General features: G+C 35.9%; 3 protein-coding genes across 6 annotated transcripts; 2 read left to right on the top strand and 1 right to left on the bottom strand.

Annotated features, from left to right (window-relative positions):
* The first annotated feature begins 1582 nt into the window (after nucleotides 1-1582).
* Nucleotides 1583-3248, top strand: LOC112452923 (cyclin-Q-like). 2 transcript variants are annotated; one of them, XM_025013387.1, is made up of 6 exons: nucleotides 1583-1769; nucleotides 1967-2100; nucleotides 2231-2328; nucleotides 2398-2616; nucleotides 2777-3007; nucleotides 3096-3248. In XM_025013387.1, the coding sequence occupies exons 1-6, from the start codon at nucleotides 1732-1734 to the stop codon at nucleotides 3189-3191; spliced, it is 816 nt and encodes a 271-aa protein (XP_024869155.1). In that variant the 5' UTR covers nucleotides 1583-1731; the 3' UTR covers nucleotides 3192-3248. The 2 variants fall into 2 exon arrangements, with proteins under 2 accessions (XP_024869155.1, XP_024869154.1); XM_025013386.1 differs by having other exon boundaries at nucleotides 1584-1805.
* A 206-nt stretch (nucleotides 3249-3454) lies between these two features.
* On the bottom strand, nucleotides 3455-6502 carry LOC112452922 (serine palmitoyltransferase 1-like). Its single transcript, XM_025013385.1, has 2 exons — nucleotides 5347-6502; nucleotides 3455-4289 (listed from the first exon to the last, which is right to left on the bottom strand). Exons 1-2 carry the CDS (start codon nucleotides 6248-6250, stop codon nucleotides 3763-3765), a joined length of 1431 nt encoding a protein of 476 aa, XP_024869153.1. The 5' UTR covers nucleotides 6251-6502; the 3' UTR covers nucleotides 3455-3762.
* Nucleotides 6503-7839: 1337 nt separating this feature from the next.
* On the top strand, nucleotides 7840-26093 carry LOC112452912 (adenylyl cyclase-associated protein 1-like). Of its 3 annotated transcripts, XM_025013361.1 has the most exons (9): nucleotides 12739-13914; nucleotides 14975-15187; nucleotides 16814-17138; nucleotides 17228-17512; nucleotides 17589-17833; nucleotides 17930-18105; nucleotides 18219-18422; nucleotides 24603-24746; nucleotides 24835-26093. In XM_025013361.1, the coding sequence occupies exons 1-9, from the start codon at nucleotides 12843-12845 to the stop codon at nucleotides 24916-24918; spliced, it is 2748 nt and encodes a 915-aa protein (XP_024869129.1). In that variant the 5' UTR covers nucleotides 12739-12842; the 3' UTR covers nucleotides 24919-26093. The 3 variants fall into 3 exon arrangements, with proteins under 3 accessions (XP_024869130.1, XP_024869129.1, XP_024869131.1); XM_025013362.1 differs by lacking the exons at nucleotides 12739-13914; nucleotides 14975-15187 and adding an exon at nucleotides 7840-8032; XM_025013363.1 differs by lacking the exons at nucleotides 12739-13914; nucleotides 14975-15187 and adding an exon at nucleotides 16672-16694.
* The last annotated feature ends 525 nt before the right edge of the window (nucleotides 26094-26618 follow it).

Here is a 26618-nt window from a genome sequence, read left to right as displayed (position 1 = left end):
ATATATATATATATATATATATATATATATATATATATACAGTCATGGTGGAAGAACCATGCATACACAGTGTATGGATCACAATGCGTCGAAGTATACGAGCTACAAGCACGAGCATGAGTAGGTAGACGACTGCGCATCATACTGCGCAAGCGGTTGTCATGGAAACATCATGTGGGTTAGAAAACTTAGAAAAGTGATAACAACGAGGTGGACATGAAAGAAGTTCCAATAAATAAAATAAAGAGAATTCCAGTAATAAATAAAAATAAAGAGAAAGAAGAATACCTCCGAAAACAAAGGAACATGAAAAAGTAATATAATCAAGTGAATAAGTAAATTGGATTATTAGATGACAACAAACATTTTTCTAAATAATTCTGCAACCTGTAAAAAATTTAATATTAATAAAAAAATTAACTAAATAATAGAATTAACTAATTTTATAAAGCGTATTAATATTATGTTTTTGTTAATATTTTAATAATAATAAAGAACTTCTGTTATATGAACAAAGTTTATTTTATGAAAAATTAGTGCGAAAATTAGTGCGAATAATTTTATTTGGTAATATCCTAGGCTTTTATTAATACTATTAAAAGCTCTTTTTGTAATAGGCTTTGTTCGAACAAAGCCTATTACAAAAAGAGCTCTTTAAACATTCAGCAAAAGATAATTTTCTTTTTTAATAATTTAAAATATTCGATGTATTATCCACTTTTCTATATATATAGATAGAAGATATCATCTGTAAGATAAATTCACGTCATTAAAAAGAGTAATACAATTATTTTTCAAAGATTTTATTAATATATTACTAAAACTTGCTATTTTTATGTATCCTTTTATTTTTACTTGTTGACCCTTTGTGAAGTAATTTTCATATTCATAATTTGTCATTTGAATTTCAAGTTTATGAGTATATATACCATCAACTAATCCGTAATCACATGTTTTATAATTAGTTAAAAGTGTATTGAAACATGGTCTTTATAAAGCCGCGTATATACAAATAATTATCAAATAATTTATTTTAGTATTTAACTTATTTTTATTAATAAACATATTTAAACTAGAAAAATATAAATCATTCATAAATGCTAACATTTTTCCTAACAGATACTTTATTTGATTAATTTGCTGTATGTGTAAATGTTTAAAAATATTATGTTAAAAATATGCTTTGTGTGTAGAAGAGAAGCAGTGTGTGCGCGTTTCAATTATCACTCCTTAATTATCACTCCTCGCAAGTGCTTATTATAATCCTATGATAATTGTATACATATATATTTGTAAGAAATAAATATTAATCAACGGGGAAGGGAGATTTCTTTAAACCAGCGTTAATCTCCCTTCCCTGTTTATTAAATATATTAATATTTATGTATATATTATGGTCAATAATATATACATAATTATATACATAATATATACACAATTATTAGATAGGCATTATATATATATAATATATATATTTGCTATATAAGTGTAGATTTGAATTTAAGCGCTACTCGTCACGTGACACACATTTAGTTCATCACTTTGACGCTGAAATTATTCTCTGAGTTCTCTCCGTTTTTTTGACGGAAATTCCTTATTGATTATTACATTTGTGTGGACTTGTGTGGACGCATCTCTTGTACCTGAATGAGAGGGAAAATAGAGTTTTCTCATTAACGCGCTTAGGATTTTTAAACGAAACCTTTCTCGCCAAAGACAGTATATTCCGCGATGAATCCCTCAGAGCCAAGCGGCACCGAGACTCTCAGGTACAATGAGTTCACATTGGATGACACTGACATAAGGTTATACATCAGCTTACTCTTGACAGATCAAAAGCTTTTCAGTATTTTCGCAACGCAATGTGATTCGGACATGCGTTGTTATTTTCACAGCTAATTTTTCGTATGTTCGAATGATATTTAGTTTTCTTTTTACGTTAAATTCACATGACGTTTCGTTTTAGCTCTAAGATGAAAGACGTGATTGACGTTCTCGCGATGCAGCGCGAGAAAAGGAATACATTACAAAAGAGTATTACGATCGATTATACCAAATCCAGCGACAGTTTCACAGTTTCTCGATTTATCTTCGAGTGCGGTATGTTGGGTGCAACGATATCTCACCATTGGAAAGTTGTTAGGCACTTTAGAAAATTTGTCGAGCTTTAGAAATCTTGTGTTTACCGTAAAAAGGTAAAGTCTTTAATAAAACGCTCGTCTGAATTTAGGTTTGAAATTGGAGGCTCACCCATTGACGATAGCTACTGCTGCAACATTATATCACAGATTTATTAAAGAAGCGACGGCACAGGGATATGATAATTATGTAAGAACGGATGGTACTTCAAGACTCGATAAGTTCTTAATAAATACGACAGAATTTTGTCTCTTTTAGCTCATAGCTGCAACTTGCCTTTATCTGGCTGGTAAAGTAAAGGACGATACGCTGAAGATAAGAGACGTAATGAATGTATCTTACAACACGCTTCACAGAGGTTCTCAGCCGCTCGATCTTGGCGATCAGTATTGGAGTATGAGGGATGCAATCGTACAAGCTGAACTTCTGATCATGAGGATGCTCAAGTTTCAAGTCACGCCTGTGCATCCGCACAAGGTAAAGTGTTGTAAATATTACTAAGGCTGTTCCACTCTAGTTAACGTTACGTACACTAGCATTTTAGTTAACTAGAGTGAATTCGGAACACAGCCTAACTGAATAACATTAATAGACGTATGTGATAACGCATAAATAACTGCATTATGTTTCCTTATAGTACATGCTTCATTATCTGCGATCTTTGCAAGCTTGGTTTGGTGAAGAGGAGTGGTCCAAGTATCCGGTCGCCAAAACTAGCATGGCACTGCTACAAGACTTTCATCATTCCCCAGCTATTCTCGACTATCCACCGAACTTAACAGCGATAGCTTGTATCAACTTGTCATTACAAATTTATGGCGTGGTCGTACCTCTAATGGACGAGTGTGATCAACAGCCGTGGTTCAATGTAAGTATACATGATGCTACAAAATTTTTTGTCCGTTTTTCTATGTTAGTCGATAGATTTATATGTAAATTTTCTTGTCACCACACAGGTTTTCTGCAAAGATTTAGCGAGGGATAAGTTATGGGAAATTATGGAAAAAATCATGGCGGCATATGATGACGAACCTGAAACGAGAGACAATTAATAAGCGCGTATCTGTATCTATTACAATAATAAAGCACTTTCCGTACATTACAAACTATGGCAGTTGCTTTATATACACTTTTTTAATTATGAGCCGTATTCAGCGAATTTTTCTAAATTATTCGATCAATAGAAAAATTTAGAAAACTTTATTTTACAATACTCGAGTATTTATTCAATATTCGGTTAAAAATATTAATTTGTATTGTATCATATGCAAAACGTTGTAATCATTTTTCTATGAAGTGTTAAGAAATAAACCTGTAAGAGATAAAACTGAAGTATATTTTCAGAACTAAAGTACAATTTAATTCGCTAATACATTTTCTCTATCCAACATATTCTTTATAATCGCAATTCTCGTATCATCCATTTTTTTTAATAACAAATATGTTCACTTTGTACAAGAAAAAAATTTACTTGGACTAATTAATACGTATGTTGATGCATATATATGTTGATGCATACGTACGATGTATACGTGTATGCACAAAGTGGGAACATAAATATGTATAAATATTAGATATACCTATTCTTAATATACGAGAATAAAATTTTTAAATATACCTCTTTTAAGATACATTTATCTCACTCATTAACGACAAAATTTCTTCTGTACATTTTCTCAAAGTATTTAGCACAAACTTAATATCATTGTTATCCAGACTAGCAGATATACAAAGTCTAAGACTAGGCCTAGGTAAGATTCTTTCCGTTTCCAGATAGGCAGGTAGTATGATTGCCAAGTTATTTTCTATACATTTGTTAGAAATTGCAGATAGTAATTTCTCCTCGGTGGCACGGTCTTTCTGTTCTTTCAAATATACATGCTTTAAAGGCGATTCTGCGAAACTAGAGCACACCAACATCGGGATTTCTTTGAGACCGTTGTGAATCGATAAGGTATTATTTTTCAAAGATTGAAATACTTGTAAATTATTTTCAATCATATCTAAAGAAGTGATAGCAGCAGATGCCAGGAGAGGTGGTTGAGACGCCGAGAAACAGTAGCCAAGCCCAGATAAACGTTGATGATCGATGATAAAGGATGTTCCCACACAAAAGCCTCCAATAGTTCCCATAGCGTTCTCTAAAGATCCTAAAGAATATGTAGATATATATTATCATATATACATTTTCATATATTAACAAAAAATATCTAGCTTAGAGATGTGCGAACTATTCGAATTCGAATTTCTATGATTCGAATCCAAACTATTCAAAAATTTCGAATCTAGATGATTCGAATACGAATTATATACAGGGTGAGGCAATAACTATTACCACCTTAAATATATTCGAATCTATAAGGTCCAGAGAAAAATTAGTGTAACTAAAATTGTACGGTACGAAGGGGGCTATCATATAGCGATAATAATTTTTGTCCAGGTGGAGGGGCTTCGGAGATATCAAGGTCATCTTCATTTTTTTAAATTGATTCGGTACATTTTTTTCCATGTCTTCGAGCTCAAGGAGAATAATCGACTGTGATTGGTCTATCTATTTTCTTACGGTCTTACCATTATGACTAAAACTTTGTTACGTGCAATGGCCTTAACAGAAAATACGAAACGTCTGATTGGTTACGCGATATGCGTTACGCGGAAAATATCAGTCCATGGGGCCTTACAGAGAATAGGCCCTTTAGTTTGTAAGTGACCCTGTAGTAAGGTCGAAACGCTTTGAACGTTATTTCAATTTGTAATACAATCTTAGTACGTTGTATACACCTGCCTTGTACTACGTTTACGCGAGCGTTACTTCTGTAGGAACTTACGATAATTCCTTCGCGTAAACGGGATTTTGCAGTAACTTACGATAATTTACTCCGCGTAAACGAGCGAATTATCGTAAGTTACTACAGAAGTAACGCTCGCGTAAACGTAGTACTGGTTCGTTAACTACTTTTTTAATTTTTTGAACTCTGGTCTTTTATTATTTTAATAATTATATTGTTAATTAAAAATTATATTTCAACAATTCGAAATTATTTGATTCGCTTCAATTCGAATGGAACTTTGTCGATTCGATTTGATTCAAATTTGAAAAAAGAAACAAAATTTAATTCAATTCGACTTGACATAACAAATCCTTGATTCGTACATCTCTACTGGCTTTAATTTTTTTTTAGTTATTATATTAGTATTAATTTTTACCTATTATCATGTCTACTTCACTTCTGGGAATGTTGAAATATTCGGTAACGCCTCTTCCGTGTAGACCGATGGTACCAAACGATATCGACTCATCAATAAAGATTCTCAACTTGTACTGTCTGCAAAGATCCAGTAATTCAGGTAGAGGACAAATGTTTCCTGTATTCATATAAATACCCTCTACGATCAGAAAACGTCTGATTTTCGCAGCCTTTTTAGGACGTCGTTTGTCCGCTTCCTCCTGTTTCTTCAGGAGATTATGTAGATCTTGAACATCATTATGTTTAAAATATTGGATATTTCCTCGAGACGCGTCCAATCCTTTCTGCACAGCGAAATTTACTCGCTCATCCACGAATATCAAGTCGGTACGTTTACAATAAGCTGGGATTACGGTCGACATAGTAGCGAACCCATAGGAATATGTTATAGCGTCTTCCGTGCCCATGAAACTGGCCATACGTTCTTCTAGCTCCAGGTGCACGTCGACAGTTCCATAGAAACCTCTTGGTCCACAAGATCCAACGCCGTATTTCTTGATAGCCGCCTCGGCGCTGTCTATCAGCTCTGTATTGTCACTTAGACCCAAGTAATTATGCGTACCCAAGTTGAGACAATCCCTGCCATTGACCGTCATCCGCTTCCCGATTCTAGAAGTGATGTGTTTGGGACTCAGCGAAGGATGGTCCGCTGGCGATTCTAGCACGAGGGACTCCGGCCGCCACTCCGCCAGTTTACGCTCCACCAACTCCTTCGAGGGTACCGAATCCTGGCCGCCGCTTCGTCTCTTGGAAATAAACCACACTATCCAAAGCACCAAAATCGCTTCTAGCAGAGTGTGGTAATGCGGCAAGGTGTCCCGCAGGATCTCCACCGATTCGACAAACAGGAGTTTCGTGCTCATTTTTCTTGACTAGTCCGAGCAGAGAGATATATAGAGTACGCAGGCACTTTCTTATCGTATGACAAAATATCAATTATCTAGAATTATATCTACATCTCTTACGAAATGAAAACATGCGACGAAAGGCTGATAACGATAAGCCGAATTATCAAGCCTTCACGGGCCACGGGTCTCACCCTTGCCCACGGTCGTGTAAAGGCACTTGGCAGCCTTCGCGCCAAGCGCCAATGACCCATTGAGGTTAAATTGTATATTAATGCACCATTAATGCAGGCGCACAAAGAAACGAACCAATCAAGTGTCTAGCATGAAGAACGCAGCAACATCTGTCCTTTTTACCTGAACTTCTTGCACGGTTCATCTTTCCTCTTTCTCTTTTCACATTGGAGAGAAAAGGAGAAAAGATGAACTGTGTAAGAAGTTCAATTGAATAGAATAGACCTGTGATACTGTTTGCATCAGATATACGATTGGCATGCATTTCTCGGTGCGTATGAATACATGATTATTTAAATAGTTTGAATATTGAATATTTATGACAGAATCATTATTTTTGCAAAACGAAATATGATAAAAATACGGTGTATATGTATATTATGCACCCGCGTGAATAAGGAGCGGTAGATTATTTTATTTATTATAATTATTAAAAAGCCAAAATCTCCGGCTCTTTAGCGCATATCATAATTTCATAGAGAAATAATCTAAAAGACAGAATAATACTTTTACGAGGTGAAATATATATAGAGTATAGAGTTACGTATATGCGTATGTACATGGTGTTTGTGCACTGCGATAAATAAAAGGAACAATGGGTCGATTGTGTATCTTGAAACGATGTGAAAATTACAAAAGTGAGGAAGTTCATTAGAGTATACCTATCCACGATTTTATTTGTCAAAATCTATAAGTAAATCTGTTTATTTTTATAATTTCCACCTCGTTTTAAAATAATACATATATAATCCGATCTCTAAATTATCATTTTTATTTATTACAATTATTAGAAATTAAATTGCAAAATTAATTTCTAATAATTGTAATAAATAAAGATGATAATTTAGAGATCAGATTATATATGTATTTTAAAACGAGGTGGAAATTATAAAAGTGAACAGATTTACTTATAGATTTTGACAAATAAAATCGTGGATTTCTTTATCGGATATCTATCGTATAGCTTTGTAAGAGATAATTGCTTAAAAAAGTATTATTGACAATTAAGTATTCATTGCAATTGAAGTGTTGATGAAAAACTGCAAACTTGCTGTCGTCTTTTATTCTTGCTAATGCTGTTTTCACACCTCCAATGGCAGCGCACGGTTCATCTAGTAGAAGAAAGACCTACGCAACAAATCTTTTTAGCTAGGACTGTACCGAGAGAGATACACTGTCACTCGAAAGTTTTCTTTCTCTCTCTCTCTCTCTCTCTCTCTCTCTCTCTCTCTCTCTCTCTCGGCTGACCAGTAACGACCTGCCAGTGCTCTTTTCAGTATTTTATCAAAATTTTGATAACGCACGCCGCGCAACTCGATCGTGAACAGACCTGAAGACAGGTCCGCGCGCGTGCAATCGGCGATTTTAAGCCGCTGTTGCCGAGTCGAGCGGCGGCGGGCGGAAAACAGGACTTCCGGTATCCGGCAAACGCCCCAGCGGTCCCCCAGTCCCCAGTCTACCTGTCAGCATCGTCGGGCTCGCAGCAATTTCTGCGTACGATAGATCGCTCCCTCGGCGTTTTCGTCGATTCTATCGAGAGGGAACTGTCAGGACCTTCGCCGAACGGTGAGTGAGCACATTTAAGACGACGATCGTCGTCGCGTTGCGACGAGACGCGCGACGGTGTCGGGTGTGCGGCTCCCCCCCTTTTCGAAAAATTCTACTCCGTTTATTTTACCCCTCCGACGAGGGGCTGCGCTAAGCGCGACTGTGTAAAACCGATTGTGCGAAATAATATTCGTGTATAAATGAACGTGTACGTAGAAAATGCATGAGTTTAGTTTTCGGCCGGCATCGCTCGAGGAAATCGTACAAATAAGTTTGGTTATCTCGCCGTCGCATTCCGGCGAGCGTTGCCCGCCTGAGTCATGCACTCCACTTGACGTTTAATACCGGTGACGTATACATTCTGCCTGAAGTCGCGCCGTGCTTGTGCTAAGGTTTGTCGAGGAACAAAGCACCGATCAGGACTGACAGACACTTGTCATCTCTTGAAAACTGAAGAAACTCTTCGATTCCATTGAGGTTTCGCGCATCTGTCGCGCGAGCATCTAAACATTCTAAACCCGATAACCTCAAGTGGTTTTATATATACAGAGTGACCCCGGCCAAACTTCGAGTAACATTTGCAGTCTTTCGGTGACGCAAGTGGAATTGTTAGTCTTTTGTTCGATACATAAAAAAAAGGAAGATTAGATTAAGGGCGACGAATTATATGTAGCTAGAATACGTGTCGGTCGAATTTATCATTGAATAAGTTAATCGATATCTCACATCTGTTAAGCTTATTCGTGAGATTTGCCACGATACGTTTCTGCAGTGGTTTGGTTTATCAGAGCGAGGAGATTAATAGCGAATTCGATTTGCACTGGTGCACACAGAAGAGTGCTGTACGTTTCAGTTATCTGAGCGTGAAAGTCTGTTGAAAGTATCTTAATTACACCGTATACCTGATGTTAAATACGCGATCCAAGCATTAAATCTGAGTGCGTTCACTGAGTACGAACGATTCCGAGTGAGTAGTGTGAGTAAATTAGAACGAATAAGGTTCGTATGAAGTACACGTCGAGTGATATGTGGTGTCCTGTTGTTAACACTTGTGCTTGAAATTTTAGAGCACGTACAGGGTTTTCAACAAATAGACTTTACACTTTTGAATTATTATATTTATGCTTCTGCACTACACGTACATGAATGATTTTGGTGTTGAACAATTCCTAACAGCTGGGAATTTTAATTCTACATAAAAACATATTTAATATGAGATCCATTAGCAGCCAGCACCATGTTCGAAACGAAACTGCTTATCATTTCTTCGAGAGTTGCGTGGGAACCCCCTTCTACAACGGCTTGAATGTTGGTTATCAAATTCTTAATTGTGCGAAGATTATTCTGATCGACGTGATCCTGCAGATATCGTCATAAATGAAAATCACAGGGATTTAAATCCAGCGAATAGGGAGGTCAGATCCATAAAATTATATTCTGATTAAACATTACTCTATATTGAATGTGATTATTTCCATATTGAATACGTTTTTATTATATAACATCAAACTCCCAGCTGTCAAGAATTGTCCAACACCAAAGTCATCAATTAATGTATGTAATGTACGAATGTAATATAACTAATATATATAACTAATATAAGTAATATATATGTAAATAGGAAAAAAGGCTGTAAGGGTCGGACATAGTTCTTGGTGCGTAGTATCAGTATCACTGATTTATTACTCAAGTTTTACATCCATCCGTACGTTTCAGTTCCAATTTGAGCCATCTTCAGCGGTATAATATTAAAAAATAAATTAAAAAATTCTCCGTTGCAACGTGGTGAGTTTCCTGATTGGAGATTTCAAGAAACAAAATTGAAAATATAATAAGACTAAAAGATTCATATCTGTAAAAATAATTTTATTATTACAAAAGGTATTTATTAAAAACAAAAAATCTAAAGTTAAGGTAACTCACCAAGTAGTCTAGATATATATGAATGTATGTATAATATACATTGTATATATTAATGTAATATATTTATTATTAACTTCAGCTACATAGCCAAGAAGTGGACTTGGTTTACAAATAACCTTAATTATTCATCCTTCCATTCATACACTACTATCCTAACTTACAAGTAACTATTGCACATATTGTTACACATTGACTTTCTATATTTTAATCCAACCTTCTTTTTCGCTCTTCTTTCTCTAACCCTGACCGTTCTCTATATAATCTTAACAATATCTTCTCTTTGATGATGCTCATGTCATCATTCCAAAGCCTCTCTAATCTTTCTTTATTATTCTTATCTAATTCTATAAACCAATTTTTTATCGCTTCGCATTCTGATACATAATGATTCGTGTTATCCCTACCTTGTTTACAAAACATACAAATACCGCTTTCCTCTTTTAACCAATACATATTCGCGTCCTCCAAATTACCACATCTAAGTTCACCAGAGCTCTAATAATTTCGCCTTTATCATAATTATCCACATATTCCTTCCTCAGAAATATTAATGTAATATAGTAATATAGTAATTCAAAAGTGTTGCGTCTTTTTGTGAAAACCAGTGAAAATCCTGTATATTTTGCTGCTTTTTACATAACATGCTATTAACGGAGTTATAATACTTTTCGTAGATCACGTGTGATCTCACAGATAGATATATTTATCACTAGAGTTATATGAAAGACGTAATTGTGAAGTAAACCTAAATCGATCATTATTTAGTACTATAGTGTTTATAGTGCTACCTTTGTACTAAATACTATTTGATTCCATACGCATTTTCGATGCGTATTGTACCAGCTGGATATGCCAGATCGTTTATCATCGTAAATTTAGTACGAATATAATACTTGATACGCATATCAAACGGTGTAAACTAGGCCTATCTTGAACTATGTTCAACGTATATCCCGTCGAATAATTGTTTAAAATGTATGGTAGGCGTTCCATCAAGATGTATTTTTTTTGCAATATATTGAAACGATTCTGTAGCAGCAACAGTTATGATAAATTTATAGCGGCATTGCAATCTTTAGGGTGGAATAATGCGCAGGCGAGGAAATTTGTTACAAGATATCATTTACATAGTCTATTATCATATTCGTTTTTCTTTTTTAATTCATTGAGCCATAAAATGGGCGCTGGTTTGAGTGGTTCGTTAGGACAATTTCGACCAAAATTCAAACTTATTGATATTTCATGACACTCAACTTATCGGGAAATACACATTTTGTTATCACGGATAGAACTATTAACTTTATTTGTTTAACACATTGGAAAAGAACGATGAATCGTACGATCGGAAATTTTGTTGTAAGCACTTGTATACCGATTGAATTAATTACCGATTAATGAAACTTTTTTGCTTAAACCTTTTTATAATCAAACTTTGAAATTTACTTTAAAATGTTAATTCAATATTAAATATAAGAAGAGAAATTACGAATTAATCGATTAGCGTCGAGGTACGATCGATCGTGAAAAATCGTTGTTTTTTAAAATCGATTATTTGAATTTATTTTTTCAACATCGCTTACTTGTTAAGCGTAGATAAAGTTATTATTCTTTTGACGTAATATGGAAGAGAAGATTAGATTAATTAAGGCTAACTGCATGGAGATCGAAATTTTATCATTTGGGTTAATCTCGTTAATTGGAGTCAAAGGCGTCCCGAAAGCACACAATGTTGCGACTCGCCTCCGAGTAGCGGCAGCACAAGGAACGCGGCCCGGAGGCGCGAAGAAAGGAGTGGCGAAGCGGCGGGGCGGGGGCGGAACGACGAACGACGCACCGCGCCGGTCGAAACTGGGGAACGTCAAATCCGGGCGGGCGTCCAGGACGTTATCTCTCCAGCCGCCGCCTCTCCGCTCGCGCTGCCTTCGTTATCGTCGCCGTCTTCCTTTGCCGTTCCGTCGACCTTTTTCGAAAAGAAAACAACTGGCCGTTTCTCTTCCTTCCGCGATATCCATCGACGCAACAAATTCGGAAATTCTCAAGTTTAGGCTTAGCCCGACTATCGGATTAGGCGAGTGCGGATGCGCTTTTGCATTCTGTTATCCTGTGGCTGTGCCTTTGGACACACACTCCACTTTGGAATCCGCCTCTGTCCCTCCGACTTGCTGCTGCGAAAGAAGGCTCCAAGACTCTCGCAGCGTGTATATTTGTTTCGCTAAGAGAGCGTGACGATAATTCGGCCGATAATTAAGTTCGATTTTCCGATTTCTCGTTGTCCTTGAAAAATTGTGCACCTCCGGAGAATACATTCGGAATTTTTCAGTGTGGCTGGAGAGGAGCAAGGATTTGGGAGCTGTGTTCTATCGCGATTGGCAATTGTTCGAGCGCGGTTTTCGATCGCTTATATGCCTTTTGACTTTTGAGTCCTCGCTAGAGAAGGCACTATCGCGGCGCTGTGAAAAAGGACGAGCCTCTTGTTGAACCTGAGACGCAGCTTTGGGTTACCAGCGTCAATTACAGTTGACCTGTTATGTTTACCATCGACCGTATCGAAGATTTACGCGGATCGTTTAATCCGCGTGAGGCGGCGCCGGCGGCTACGAAGTAACGAACGAAGCGCAAATCAAATATTCGTGACTAGGCGCGGGCGAAGTTGTTGACCTTGTCACGTTCCATACTTGAAAATATTTGTTAAATTTCTGCCTGTTAAGTCTATTAAGAAGCTTATAGTTTTGTCGTTGAGCCGAATGAAATTTTCTAACATTAATTTATAAGAGATTTTACGGATCGAAGAGAAAGAGAGATTATAATTCTCGGAGGTGATACCGTCGTACGCTGGCATACTCAGGAAAGGCAGCAAGGATAGCGAGGGATACGCGGAGTGCGAGGTGGATGATACACAGGAACGATGTTCAAGTGCTGCGTGTGTAACAGCGCGTCGAAGAAGGCGAACGCCGAGAGATCGAAAGCGGAAGATGACACGCCGGTCGGGTCGCCCAGGCTGACCACGGTTTCCGCCAAGGTGGACGATGAGATTAAATTTGTGACGAAGGTGGAAAAGGTAAACGGCAACGTGCAAAAGTCAGAGAAGACGTCCCTGCTAGAGGATGCTTCATTAGAAAATAAGGATGCCTTGTTAGAGGATAAGAATGCCTCGCTGGAGGACAAGAATGCCTCGCTAGAAGATAAAGATGCTTTGCCAGAGGACAAGAATGCCTCGGTAGAGGATAAAAATGCCTCGCTAGAAGACAAGAAAACCGCGGTAGTAGATAAAAATGCTTCGTTAGAGGACAAGAATGCCTCGTTAGAGAATGAGAACGTCTCGTTAAAGGATAAAGATGCCTCGCTAGAGGATAAGAATGCCTCGTCAGAGAATAAGAATGTCTTGTTACAGGATAAAGATGCCTCGCCAGAGGATAAGGATGCTTCGCTAAGAGATAAAGATGCCTCAATAGAGGATAAGAATGCCTCGCTAGAGGATAAAGATGCCTCGCTAGAGGATAAGAATGCCTCTCTAGAGGATAAAGATGCCTCGCTAGAAGATAAAAATGCCTTGTTAGAAGATGAAGATGCTTCACTAGAGAACAAGAATGCCTCGCTAGAGGAGAAGGACATGTCGCTAGATTTCACCCTGTTACGCGCCGATTCCGCGATGAGTCCGTGCGAGATTCCGCAGAATGGAAACATCGACGTTGAGGAGAGCTCGAGTTCGACTTCGACGAAGGAAACGGTCGAGGAGGCCGGCGAGGAAACCGGCGACCGAATCGTTGACGATAAGGATAGCAATTTCGACGGCGTCGCCGAAGATTGGATGGTGCCGATGGAGGTCGTTCCTATTGGTGCTGTTGGTCCCGTCAAAATGAATCTTTACGACGCATCGGGATATATAGAAAGGACGATCGATGACGGACCGGAGGACGAAGGCGATGACTCGGTATTCGAAGCTGAAAACGAGATGATCGCCAAGAAGGCGCCAGAAGGTACATTAGGATCCCGCGATTCTTTGTCACTCTGTGTGCCGCAGATCACCGACTAGCCACACGCTATTATATGGGTCTGCTTACATCATTAATATCGGGATATTAATTTTAATAACTTTACTTTTCGACATCTGACATTTTATACTTTTAATTTCACACTTATAAAAATTTGAACTTTCCGGGATGATACATGAATTGATCGAGTAACGAACTTGTTTGTTATAGATTTGTTTGTTATTACTGCCTGAACGGTTTTTCCATCTTTATTTTCAGTTATTTCATGAAATAAACACGCATCGTTACATTCTTAAAATAACATTTGTCCTATGTGAACAATATTGGTCAATATTTGAACAAAGAGAATTATTAATTTTATCCATATGAGAGAGATTCTTTTTTCAATTTATTAAAATATCTCTTTTAGTTTAAATAAAACATTTGTTCTATACATTTATGTTATATAATATATACATATATATCTACATTTAATTACATTTATTTTGTGTTTTCGTAATTTGAATTACTGATTGCATTTCTCCTTGCGTGTTAATATTCCGATATTTACATCGAAAATTTGCCATTTGGAAAAATATACGCTAAATGAAAAATGTATGATAATATTTTTTGGTATTTTGTGTGCATACACAGTCATTAAATATTAATATAAATAATTAAATACATGAATTGAAACACGTTCCATTAAATTAAAATAAAATGCAGCATATAAATTCTATTTTGTTTTATGTAATACATATATATATATATATATATATATAGAAATAAGCTTTTTGCGAGGGCCATTTTTGTGAACAGACCCATATTCTACTGCTAGCGTTACGCTATTCTCGCCTCAGCAGAAAGAACATCGATTTGTAATAATATCCGCGGGTGATCTGATACTTATGTACCATTTTTATCAATTATACATATATATGGGACTATTAACTTTAATAAACTCGATGGGTGGGGCAGAGCGAGCCACGTGTGGCCGTAAGACTCTTCAAGAATAGAATGCCTCTTGGAGAATAAAAGCTCGACTGTTGTGTTGTCGTTTCCGCAGTTCCCTCGATTCCACGTTCGCTGTCGGAGGAAGACGACGGCGAGTATGTCTCGGGTGGATGCAGCGGTATGCAGGAACCGCCGGCGACGCCCGTCGCCCGCGACGAGTTAGCTTTAAGACGGCACAGATTCTTCTCCGATCTGTTGCAAGCTGCGCAGAATTCGACGGAGCACCGAGTGAGATTCGACCCGCTAGGACCGATGGTGCACCCCGGTTAGGACCCGCTTGAGAATTTCCAGCGACTTGTTATTCTTTCACGCGCTGTTAGTTCTGGAGCTTAGAGCTAGCCCAATTCTGCCTTGCGAGGCTCGCCGTAGTTCGCAATCCACTCTCGTCTATACTAGCTTAGGACAGTTTATTTTGTACCACCATTCATGGAAAACTTTATAAGTTGTAGGTGCAATGCCGTTGTATGTACAAGATAGGCAAGCACTATTGAATAAGCATGAAATATATATAAGCAAACGAAGGATTTTGATTTCCGGCTTCGATCACTCGCGTGCGATATTTTTGTTATATGTTTTGTTACAAAAAAGGAGAAAGGTAAAAGAGAAAATTAATCTATTAATCCACGATATATGCAATACGAAATACGATTGCAAGTGTGATAGCAATTTACACGTTAATTTACACGTAATATTACATATCTTTAGATATGACGGCTGAATCTCTGTGCGTTATGAGTAATATCATTGCGATTATGTTACATTATGAATCATTTGCCGAGCGTATTTATGTGGATAAGACTATATAACTCCACGATGTTGGCGGATTCTCTAATAATAGTCTGGAGTATTCTCGCGTCGTCGGACGGAAAGTCATCTCATTTGAGGTGTCTTTCAGTTTCTTGCCAATTTTCGGAAAGTCTAGTAGCCGTATCGCCGTTTATAATAGGATAATTGCAATATTCTTCAAAACCTAGGTAACATTTTGACGAAAAAAAATAAATAAATAAAACAAAATGTATATATAGATTGTCTTAACGAAGAATGTGACTGGCATAACTTTTATGCGAACTTCATTAACGAGATATTTTTTGCATTAGGAAATTTTACGTATTAAGTTATTTGCAACACATTATAAAACAAAGCTTAACTGGTTTTATATTTTTTTTAAGAGAACTCTTTAAGGATTTTATAATTTTATAATCGAAATTATTTATGTGGAAAGAAAATAATTATCGTCTTGATTGGCTTTCTCTTTTGTCTGACAATCAAATTCCATCGAAAATGTCAAGTTTATTGTAAAGACGAAACTTCGCGAAATGAATTTAAGTATCAAACAGATCGATTTAATTTTACTTAAAAAATTATGCTTTCTTAGTTCGAAAATATGTCTCGTAAACAGCAATTATCGATAATGATAGCGACTGTCGTTTGTTTAATTAGGATTTAATTGTGTATGTGTTTTTATCATTATAATTTTGAAAGTCACGGTCGCGTTTTTCCTTACAGACTGTATATGTGCATGTGTGTATGTTTAATATATATAATTTTATTAATTTTTTTTTATTTTATTAATTTTTTTTAGTAATATATACACACTTATGTACTTAACGCGATATAATTAATAATAATGTATACTAACGTTACTATTTATAAACGTGTTCTATATTTAGCATTCCAAGTACTCGGAGAAGCATTCCAAGTGTCTGAGTTTTCCGGGTGTTTTCGAGCGTGTCTCCCGTGGGATAAAGTTTACATTTCTCTTTATGTTTGTTGTCTGTTTATCAGTTTTATATTATTATGATTTTCAAGCGCGAGTGAACGAATAATCTTTTTCCTTATTGTTACAGTCTATATGCGAACGTTTACAAGTTTTTTAATAAAATAATTACAGGTTGTGAGAGTTCTGATAAAGAAGAGCATCTAGAAGAGTTGGTGAACCGATTGGAAAACGTAACGAGACGACTCGAAAATTTTGCAGTTCAGACACAAGACACTGCTGTACAAACGAGCACACCTTCCCCGAAGAGATCTACGTCGTCAGGAAGTAGTTTATCTCTGTCATCGAAGCAGGAAACTATTCCGAATCCACCTACAAACATGTCTGTCGCCGGATATGAGGATCTTTTGGCTGGGCCAGTTAAAGAGTACCTGCAATTAAGTCAAAAAATCGGCGGTGATGTAGCTGTTCACAGCAAGCTTGTGGAAAAGGCTTTTCAGTAAGTAACATTTTAACTTTACGTTGAGATCGAACAAGTAGATGCACATATATCGAACAAGATATTAAAAATATTCTAATTAATTTTAGGATTCAGCTTCAGTTTATAAAAATGGCGGCGAGTCGTTCCGCACCGACGAATCAATCTGAACAAGTATCTTTATTCACGCCTATGTCCGTACAGATACAACAGATACAAGAATTTCGCGAGAAGAATCGTGGATCTCAATTCTTTAATCACTTATCAGCAATTAGTGAAAGTATCCCAGCCTTGGGATGGGTCGCCGTGTCTCCTACGCCAGCTCCCTATGTAAAGGAAATGAATGACGCCGGTCAATTTTACGCTAATCGTGTATTGAAAGATTGGAAAGAAAAGTAAGTTCTTCTAGAAGTTTATTATTATTTTTTGTAATTTATTCGAAAGCGAAGCTACAGCTGTTTCTATTTATAGAAACAAAATACACATAGACTGGTGTAAAGCGTGGGTGCAAACATTAACTGACTTGCAACAGTACGTTCGTCAACATCATACGACGGGTTTAGTATGGGGAAAGACTGCCGCACCTGCGGGTATACCTGCGGGTATACCACCCCCTCCACCACCCTCGATGCCGATTGGAGATATCGCACCGATGGTGAATGACGACAGAAGCGCCCTTTTCGCTCAGATTAATCAAGGAGAAGATATCACGAAAAGTGAATACGCTTATTTATTATAAATTTTTTCTCTACGCAATTCTTGTAATCTTTGTGCCAGGACATTATACGCAATAGCCGACATTTGTATTGTAGGTTTGAAGAAAGTCACCTCAGATATGCAAACGCATAAAAATCCTGCTTTAAGATCCGGACCCGCACCGTTTAAAGCACCGACAGTCAACGCGGCACCGACGAAAACTGTGTTGCCAGCGAACGTGCCTATTGACAAGCCACCTGTATTTACTAGAGATGGCAAAAAATGGCTCGTGGTACGATATTTCGTAAAGAGAATAAGATAAAAATATCTAATATGCATATTTTACTATATATATTACATTATTATGTGTATTATTATATATTAAAAATATGCTATTTTTCACAGGAGTATCACAAGGGTGAAAATTTAGTAATCGATGACGTAGAGATGAATAACGTGGTTTATGTGTTTCGGTGCCAAGATAGCACACTTACTATCAAAGGCAAAATAAATTCCATCGTCATGGATTCCTGTCGTAAATCGTCCGTTGTGTTTGATTCCCTGGTGTCCAGTATCGAATTCGTAAATTGTCAAAGCGTACAAATGCAGGTATGTATATGAATACAATAGTTCCTTTTATTATTAGTGTGCATGCGTATCAGGCCACTTATGTTTTCATTAATTAAGATTAATATTAGATATAGAAATCACATTGATATGTAAAAGATAGATAACATTGCCAGATGCCGATATAATAGATTCTTTTTTTAAATTATTACGAGAAATCGTTTTCCTTTTTGACACTGTTCTTAATTTTAGGATATCTTATAGATAATTTAATTTTCTAAAAGACCATTTTATACTATATAGATATATAATTCAGTACATACAAGTGTAAAAGAAAATTTATTTAGAAAAATGCACTCTTATATAAAAGAATCCGATAAATAAAAATATTAAAAATATTTACATAGATAAGACAAGTTATATGTCTCAGTTCATTCATTGTAAAGCAGACATTGATGTACATGTATTTGTAATGGAAGGTTTCGCCGTAACTTCTTTTTCTGTTTTTTCAACAGTAATAGTCCATAATTTATTTTTATGTATTAGCAAATCTGTCGTGGGACTGATATTCTTCGTTAGAATAAATAGATCTGCCGGATATTTCTTTCGTAGGCTGTCATTTGCCATGATAGAAATAACAACTACCTCTTTAGAAGCAATCTTTTCTATACGTTGTATTATGCTTGTATCTGATTTACTGCCATATGTATCTTTCTTATCTGAATGGTCTTTATCGATTGTGAGGGATTCTACATTTTGATCAGTAGACAAAATTGCCGAACTTTTCTTATTTCTGTATGTCACATTCTCAGGTTTCTCCAATTTTTTATTGAAAATGTCCTTTTCTGTGTTTAATTTAGTTAAATTCGGCACAGTCTCTACATGCAAATGCTTGCTTATTGAGACATTGTCACTTCGCGCAATTTCCTTGTCTGTCGTGTGATCTTTCGTACAAGTCTTTTCTCCCCATAACATAGTCAACGGACCTCTCACAGGACTTCTCGCCTGCGCTTGACGTTTCATTCGGTGGGACGATTCTAAGCGATTCTTTAAGATCGGTATGCAAGATTTAGTGGATACCCTTCGTGGCGATATAATAGACTTTGATTGAGTTGCGAGTCGCAACTTATTTTTTATACATTTGTTTTTGTCATTGTGCAATTTTGTATAGGGCTGATGTGATGTACTGCTGATGTATTCCACAGCATTATGGCGCATCAAAAATGGATGTGATTTTTCGGGGTATAAGGTGACTTTCAAATTTTTATTTCCACTAGTTATTAAAGATATGTCGCTCTTGGCTTTAATTTGCTGGAATGGTTTTGTTAAAAAATGATCTGTTCGGGGCGACAAATGTGCGATATCGACAGAAATTTCATCATTTTTTGTTTCATTGTGTTTTAAATTATTTAATGAAGTATTGTCGGCATTTAATGTTTTATTTTCTTTATCCAATGAAAAAGGTAGAAAAGAAGTTTCGGGATCAAAGATGAAATCGTCTTCTTTTAAAGGAGATGCTATTATCGAATTATCACGTCTTGATTTATCAAGAATAAGATTTGAGTCAACAAGTATCGTCAAATTAGAATATTTGTTATCTGATGGTAATTGGCTTGGCATTGCTATATTTGCATCTGGACATTTATCTACGGATATTTGTTGTTCAATAACGTTGTGTTTTTTTTCTTTCTGTATGTCCGACTTTAAATGCAAATGTTTCATGTTTGACGTAGATTTGGAAGATACATTATCCTTCTTCATGTCACTTATCATCTCCTCGTCGGTGAAATACGAATTACTATGGGAGATCGAATTGCAATTAGATTTTGTTAGGTACTCCTCGCGTGCTACGTGAATAACTTTTGCATCGGCGTTTGCAACATCAAGCGGAAAAAATATTGTTGATGGCTTACTTTCGGCGATTTGTGTCTGCTTTCTACGTTTATGGAGATCCGTATTGACGTCAACTGTTCCCTTATCTATTTTATCATTTTCTGTATTTGGTACAATATGTTCTTCAGAACGAGGCGTGATCGAATCTATTATTCTGTGTGTATATTTTGAATCATTTCTGCAAGAATATGTTAGGAAAGTTGGAAGAGACAGATCATCTTCTTCCCTTTCTAATTCTGCAGGTACTTCTGATTGTCGCGTATTCTTCTTGTTAGAGAATTTATTCTTAATAGGACTAATAAGCGCGAACATTCCTGGGTTTCTCTTTAAGTATACGTCGGAAGAGCATCTTAAGACATCATCCGTTTCCTGTTTATGTTCCTGTATGTAATTCGGCCATACATGTGTTAAAAAATCTGATGATTTTTTTGAAGAATTATTAAATTGGTCGGTGCTGCTGCAGCTGGACGGTGCAGTCGATCGATTATGTATCACTACATGACTCGCTTCATCTGAAAATTGAAAAATATTGCTTTTGCTTTGACAATGAAGCGCTCTGCGTGCTTTGAAGATTGCTGTATTTTGGCTTTGAAGAAAAGTGTCCATATAATCTCTGATATTTTTAACGCGTTCCAATATGAGATCTTCGAGTTTTGACATTGTTGGCGAACGTTTATCGATTACATTATCAATATTGGAGGCTGCATTTTCCCTTAAATTTTCTCGTAAATTCACACGAGTTTGAATATTCCGTAGGACAGCTTTCGTTCGCATCGGTCTCTCATTCATATCGATTTCATCTTGGTTTTTCATATTGACTGGTATTGCTATCGAGATTACTTTTTCATAAACCGGAAGCGTCAGTGGAACATTATTCTCAGTCTCAGCATTATTATGAACCGCGAGATCAGTGATGCTAAAATATTCCGAAGACGTTTCGGGAATATAATCTTCGCTCTTTGTATCTCGTTCGTCCTCACGATGCGCGAATGTATTTACCTTTTTCAAAGATTGAGGAAGTACGTCGCGTCGTTGTTTCATTTCCAGACAAATGTAATGTTGATTAAGTTTATCATGAGAATCACTGATAACTGGCGCTTCCTCTTTGATGTCTATTATCATTGAAGGAAAATTATTGTTTGACATTGGCGGAAATTCATCTGCGATATCGTCCTGTTTTACATCACTCATTGGATACGTCTTTCTCGATTGTGTCAGTAAGGCGTTTTTGAAATGCAACGCCTCCTGAAGCAACAATGCCGTCGATTTGTCTTCTCCGCTATTGTTCGAGATTTTATTTTGACTGCTTTTTTGAGATATTATTACATTATCTTGGTATTGCTCTTTGTCAATTGCATCGCTGAATTTTTCAGTAGCGAATCTCTTCTTTAACGACGCCTCGTTTTGAGTTTGAATATTTTTATTTTCAGGTGATAAGATATAGAATATTCTTTCCGATATTGCCTCAGATATGCTATCTCGGGTATTAAATAGAGTATCTGTTATTATTGCATCTTTGTTAGCTTCGGGATTTGATTCTAATTCGTGTACTGCGATCTGCGATTCTAATTCGTTATCGTGTTCTAAAGTGTTCTGTTCGCACTCGCTTCTCTTATATTCATTTATATTCATCTTCTTATATTCATCTTCCGGTGTCTGTAATATCGCGTTGCAGGAACGTAAATGCGGTTCGGTTGTCACAAAGGCTGGAAGATTGCTTCTGTCTGATCTCTGCACATTATGCCGACTAAATCCTTTGGAAAAAGTATTTCGCAATGTAACATCTTCACCAGAACGTTGATATGTTTTTGATGTACGTGATGAATATTCGGTTAAGGAAGATAAGCTCTCTTCCGAACGATTTAGCTCGAAATATTCGCTCGAAATATTTACGACTGGGTAAGTTATAAGTGAGTTTGTTTCATCGACCCGATGTGCTGATTCCTGTCTTTCTGGGGACCGACTCGTGTCTTGATACGTTTGCAGCACGTTGTGCAAACTCTGAAGTTTTCTTCTGACCTCGTGCAAAGTTTCTTGAGAAGATTGCGCATTGTGTGTCGGTCGCATTATTGGAACAACTGGGATGAGTTCTCTCGAGGGTGAACGGTTATTAGTCTTCAAAACTACAGCGTTATTAGATGCGTTTACTTTGCTTGGACAATACGTCTCTTTGGTATCTTTTACCGTATTGTCTTTTATCCGCTCTACGCATTTCTTCTCGTTTATTTCCTCTCTTTTTGCTGCTACTGGAGCACCATAGGATGTCTCTCTTTTTTCCATCGTAGACAAGGATGTCTAGAATATGATGAATGTATAATTACCATGTAATTTTATTTACTGAGCTGATTTAATAACGGCGATTAATAAGCTTACTTGTGTCGCTGCGTGCGTAGCTTTTAAAGAAGATACTTTATTCATTTCTGATGAACGATTCGACGAACGCAAACGTTTATCGTTATATTGCAATTCCTTGAGAAATGATTTACATTTATAGACGGTATCTGTGAATTCCTGGCATGGATTGTATTTAGTATTCGTCGCACATGCACCGTTCTGTGTTAACGGAGGAATCATTCTTGAAGATCGATGCTCAATCACGTTCGGATTCAACGGTAAAAGCTGCACATTTCGTCGTTGCAACGTGAAATCTTTGCTTCTAGAGAGATCATTTTTTTTCGTACTCACATTTTGCGAGTACATACCTGATCTCCCTGAATATATGCTAACGAAATAAGCTAAATTTAGTGACTGCGCTGTTTCAAAGATTTTGCGCTTTCTCTGAATTTTTATTATTTACACATTACAGATTGAGATAAAATAATAATTGATATGATATATTAAATTAAATATGATTTTTTACTCTTAGACGGAAAGCATTTCCGAGCAAAAATATTAATAGGTTTTTTATTAATATTTTTGCTTAAAAAAAGAATTGGATAAAATCGGAAACTATCTACTATTATCGAGAGAAAGTGCAAAATATTTCTGAAATATCTCTAAGGCTATTTCGCTTATCTATAAAAGATGCATTAATGTTATAAACATTATATGAATAGAAAAAATTAATGTAAGATCAAATGTATTTCTAATTTTTGTACTTCACAGATTGGTCACTAGTAGATTTTAAAGATTCAATGCTGCTGCAGGCTGTTGATAATTCACTACGTTTGATATGTTGTGAACCACGTTCTTGCTTTGCGTCAAAACGATTCGTTAGTTTTGTTTTGGATGAATGACGCGCATTCGAACAAGGAGCACATATATTGCTCTCTGATGAAGGACTGAAACAAAGCATTGTTGTGAACATAAATATATTAAAATCTACAATATTATAAAAGTTTGTTAACTATTTAATGTTTTTAGCTTCTATATGTACTTTAGCAGCACGTGCTTTAGCCAATTTTTTCGGTCACCCGGGTTGGATAAAGTCAGTCTGATCTTCCGCAACTTCGGATTCAAATTACAGATTTGATGTGGTAATGGCCACGTTCCATATTGCATTTTATACGTTAAAACATTGATTTTCAATTCCAGATTCTGAATTTTATATCCGACTTTATTTAGTATTCGTTTATTAAGCACTGCATTCTTCGTGTGCATACTTTTGCAACATTTTATACGGATAAGCATCGTGGAAGCGATGGCTATCGCTAAAACCTTCAAATATTAAGGAGTGAAGTACTTTTGTGAAAACTAAACACAAAAATAACTTGTAGGTTTTAAATATTTATTTTGTAATATAAATCTTTAACAAAATTTTTAAAAGCAATTAGTAATAATGCGTGGAATATGTGTATAATTGCGCGTACCCATATAATTCCTTCTTTTGCTAAGTAATCAACGACATCAGACACAACCTCGTTCCATAAATAATTTGCTACCGCGATTATACATTCCTTCCAATTTGTCTCACATGTTACCGCCACAGTTTCGAAATTTCCACCTGAAACACATTTCCATTCGTTCGAATTTGGAAAATAAACAGATCTTTTCGACGTACATTATTTGTGTCTAATCTAGCATCACAGCGTTAAAAATATAAAAAAGAAACAAATTTTCTTACCAACTTTCCACGGCATTTTTATATACGAAAGTGTTTGTTGAAGTGATATTTTAATACAGATGAAATTGTGCGTGTGTGAAATTCGAAGAACTGTCAGGCTCCTGTCTCTTTCACTACCGATACATGTTTGCAAGCAAAATTGAGCACTTATGCACTGGCAATTGTTATCGAAATGCACTCTGAATACATACAAATATCTGCGAAGGTTATACCGATATGAATTTTAGCCTGTGATAATCGTATCTTCCTCATATATTTTTTTACAGGTTCTTGGAAAGGTACCTACAATTTCCATTGACAAAACGGACGGTTGTCAAATGTATTTAAGTGCGGAATCCTTGGCTGTTGAACTTATCACCAGCAAATCTAGTGAAATGAATGTCATGGTGCCCAAAGCCAATGGAGATTATGTAAATTGTCTTTCGATAAATTCTCATTGTCAGATCAATTCGCCATCTTGCAATTTTTACAGCTCTATGTGAATATGTTACATTGCAGAGCGAGTATCCGGTACCGGAGCAATTTAAGACTACCATTAGCAAGAACGGTCTTAGTACTATGGCCGTCGACTCACTTGGTTAAAAGCACGAGGAATTTATTTGTATGCGTAGCCTACGCTATCTTCTTAACAATATAATTAAAGGTATGATCGTCAAAGATATTATCAATTTATTAATATTATTATTATTTATTATCTTCTGCGAATAATGTGCGGAGTTAAAGAAAATAATAGATTCAGTACTGTATATCTCGCTTATGTGTAACGGATTGGCTTTGATCATATATTATATATTACTATGTTCCTGAACGTGTAATAAGTTGTACACATCAGAACGAGATTGCATTCGGTAATTAGCGGTAATAACGTATTCATTAAAATCATTTGAGAAATTTTATCCCATTTGAGGATCCTTAAATTGTCAAAATATCAGGCAAACGTGAATTACATTGAATCATTGAATAGGATATCTTGAATCAAGATAATCAACTTTTGCAAAAGATCAAACTCTAATGATTGTAATATATCTAGCGGAGTTTTTGTGGATTATTGCGGAATTTTTTTTTTGTGGATAGGTATTTGTATATTTTAAGGTCGAAAGTAAGATGACATAACGATGATGTTAAACATAGTATGGACAAAAGTTTTATCGTCTTCGAGTCGCTCTTTTATACATTTACACCAGTTTTTATCATACAAGAAGTTTTGCTCAAACCTGTCGTTGCACAGAACTTCCTGGTACACCGAATGGAATGAACATTGTACATGTACAACTATCAGGAACCAGATATACTAGGCCTCTGAGCATTACTCCTAAATGGTGTCGGATGCCATCATCACTAGTTCGATATGCTTTGCCTCTAATCTTATTCTGTCGAGTTCAGTATTATATGATATTTATAAATGAGATATCAAGTGATCGAGAACTGGAATAGAAGTTTAACAGTGTGACATTTAACGAGAGTACGCTAATACTAATATTACTTAAGTAAAATCACTTAAGTAAAGTATTAAATGATGACATTTGTAATGAACAACAGCGACGTCATAAGTATTGTTTGTTTGTCCGTATCGCACAATTTGTAATAAATACATAATTACTTGATCTATTTTTAATCTAATAACAGTATTATGAAATTATTTACAAAAGTTTTTATTTAAACGTCAATATGTACGATATGTTTACTGTTTCTTGTGGATATAATTTTTGGTGATGAATCTGACTAATAAAGCTAATAAAGTGAAGTTGTATATCATTCGTTGGATCGTTGTTATATTGTATAATTACCTTCTAATTGTTCCAAGACAAAAATTGAAAAAAACATGAATTTTACAAAAAGAGTATATTTACTGTGTTAATTTTTCTTATAAGTTTTACATTAATTGTAATTTCACAATAATTTTATAATATGTACACATTACTGGGAGAAGATAAGTCATGTCTTTTTACATTGTAGACTAGACTTCTTTTTATTTGATCAAATCTTGCCAATAGCATAACTTAAAGTATCTGTCTAAAAGCAGAACTAACATAAGCTTCGAGTCAAGTTAGTCCCAATCTGCATGGACATGATTATTTATATAGAGACTAAAGTAATGACGTTAACCCTTACTTGCCACACTTCTGTAGACGTCACGTACTTGCCACATTGGGGTGGAATCTACCCCAGCGACCAAAATTGTTATAACAAATAAGCTATTCAATATTTTAACTTGCTAATTTTTTTAGAACTTCTTAAAAGCTTACTTTTAAAAGTTATGTAGGTTATATAGCCAAAAATTA

Source organism: Temnothorax curvispinosus, unplaced genomic scaffold (genome assembly GCF_003070985.1).
Source record: "Temnothorax curvispinosus isolate PA1 unplaced genomic scaffold, ASM307098v1 QBEX01003826.1, whole genome shotgun sequence".
In the NCBI taxonomy this organism is placed as follows: Eukaryota; Metazoa; Arthropoda; class Insecta; order Hymenoptera; family Formicidae; genus Temnothorax; species Temnothorax curvispinosus.
The sequence above is the reverse complement of the archived record's forward strand: the minus strand, read 5'-3'. Positions and strand labels throughout refer to the sequence as shown.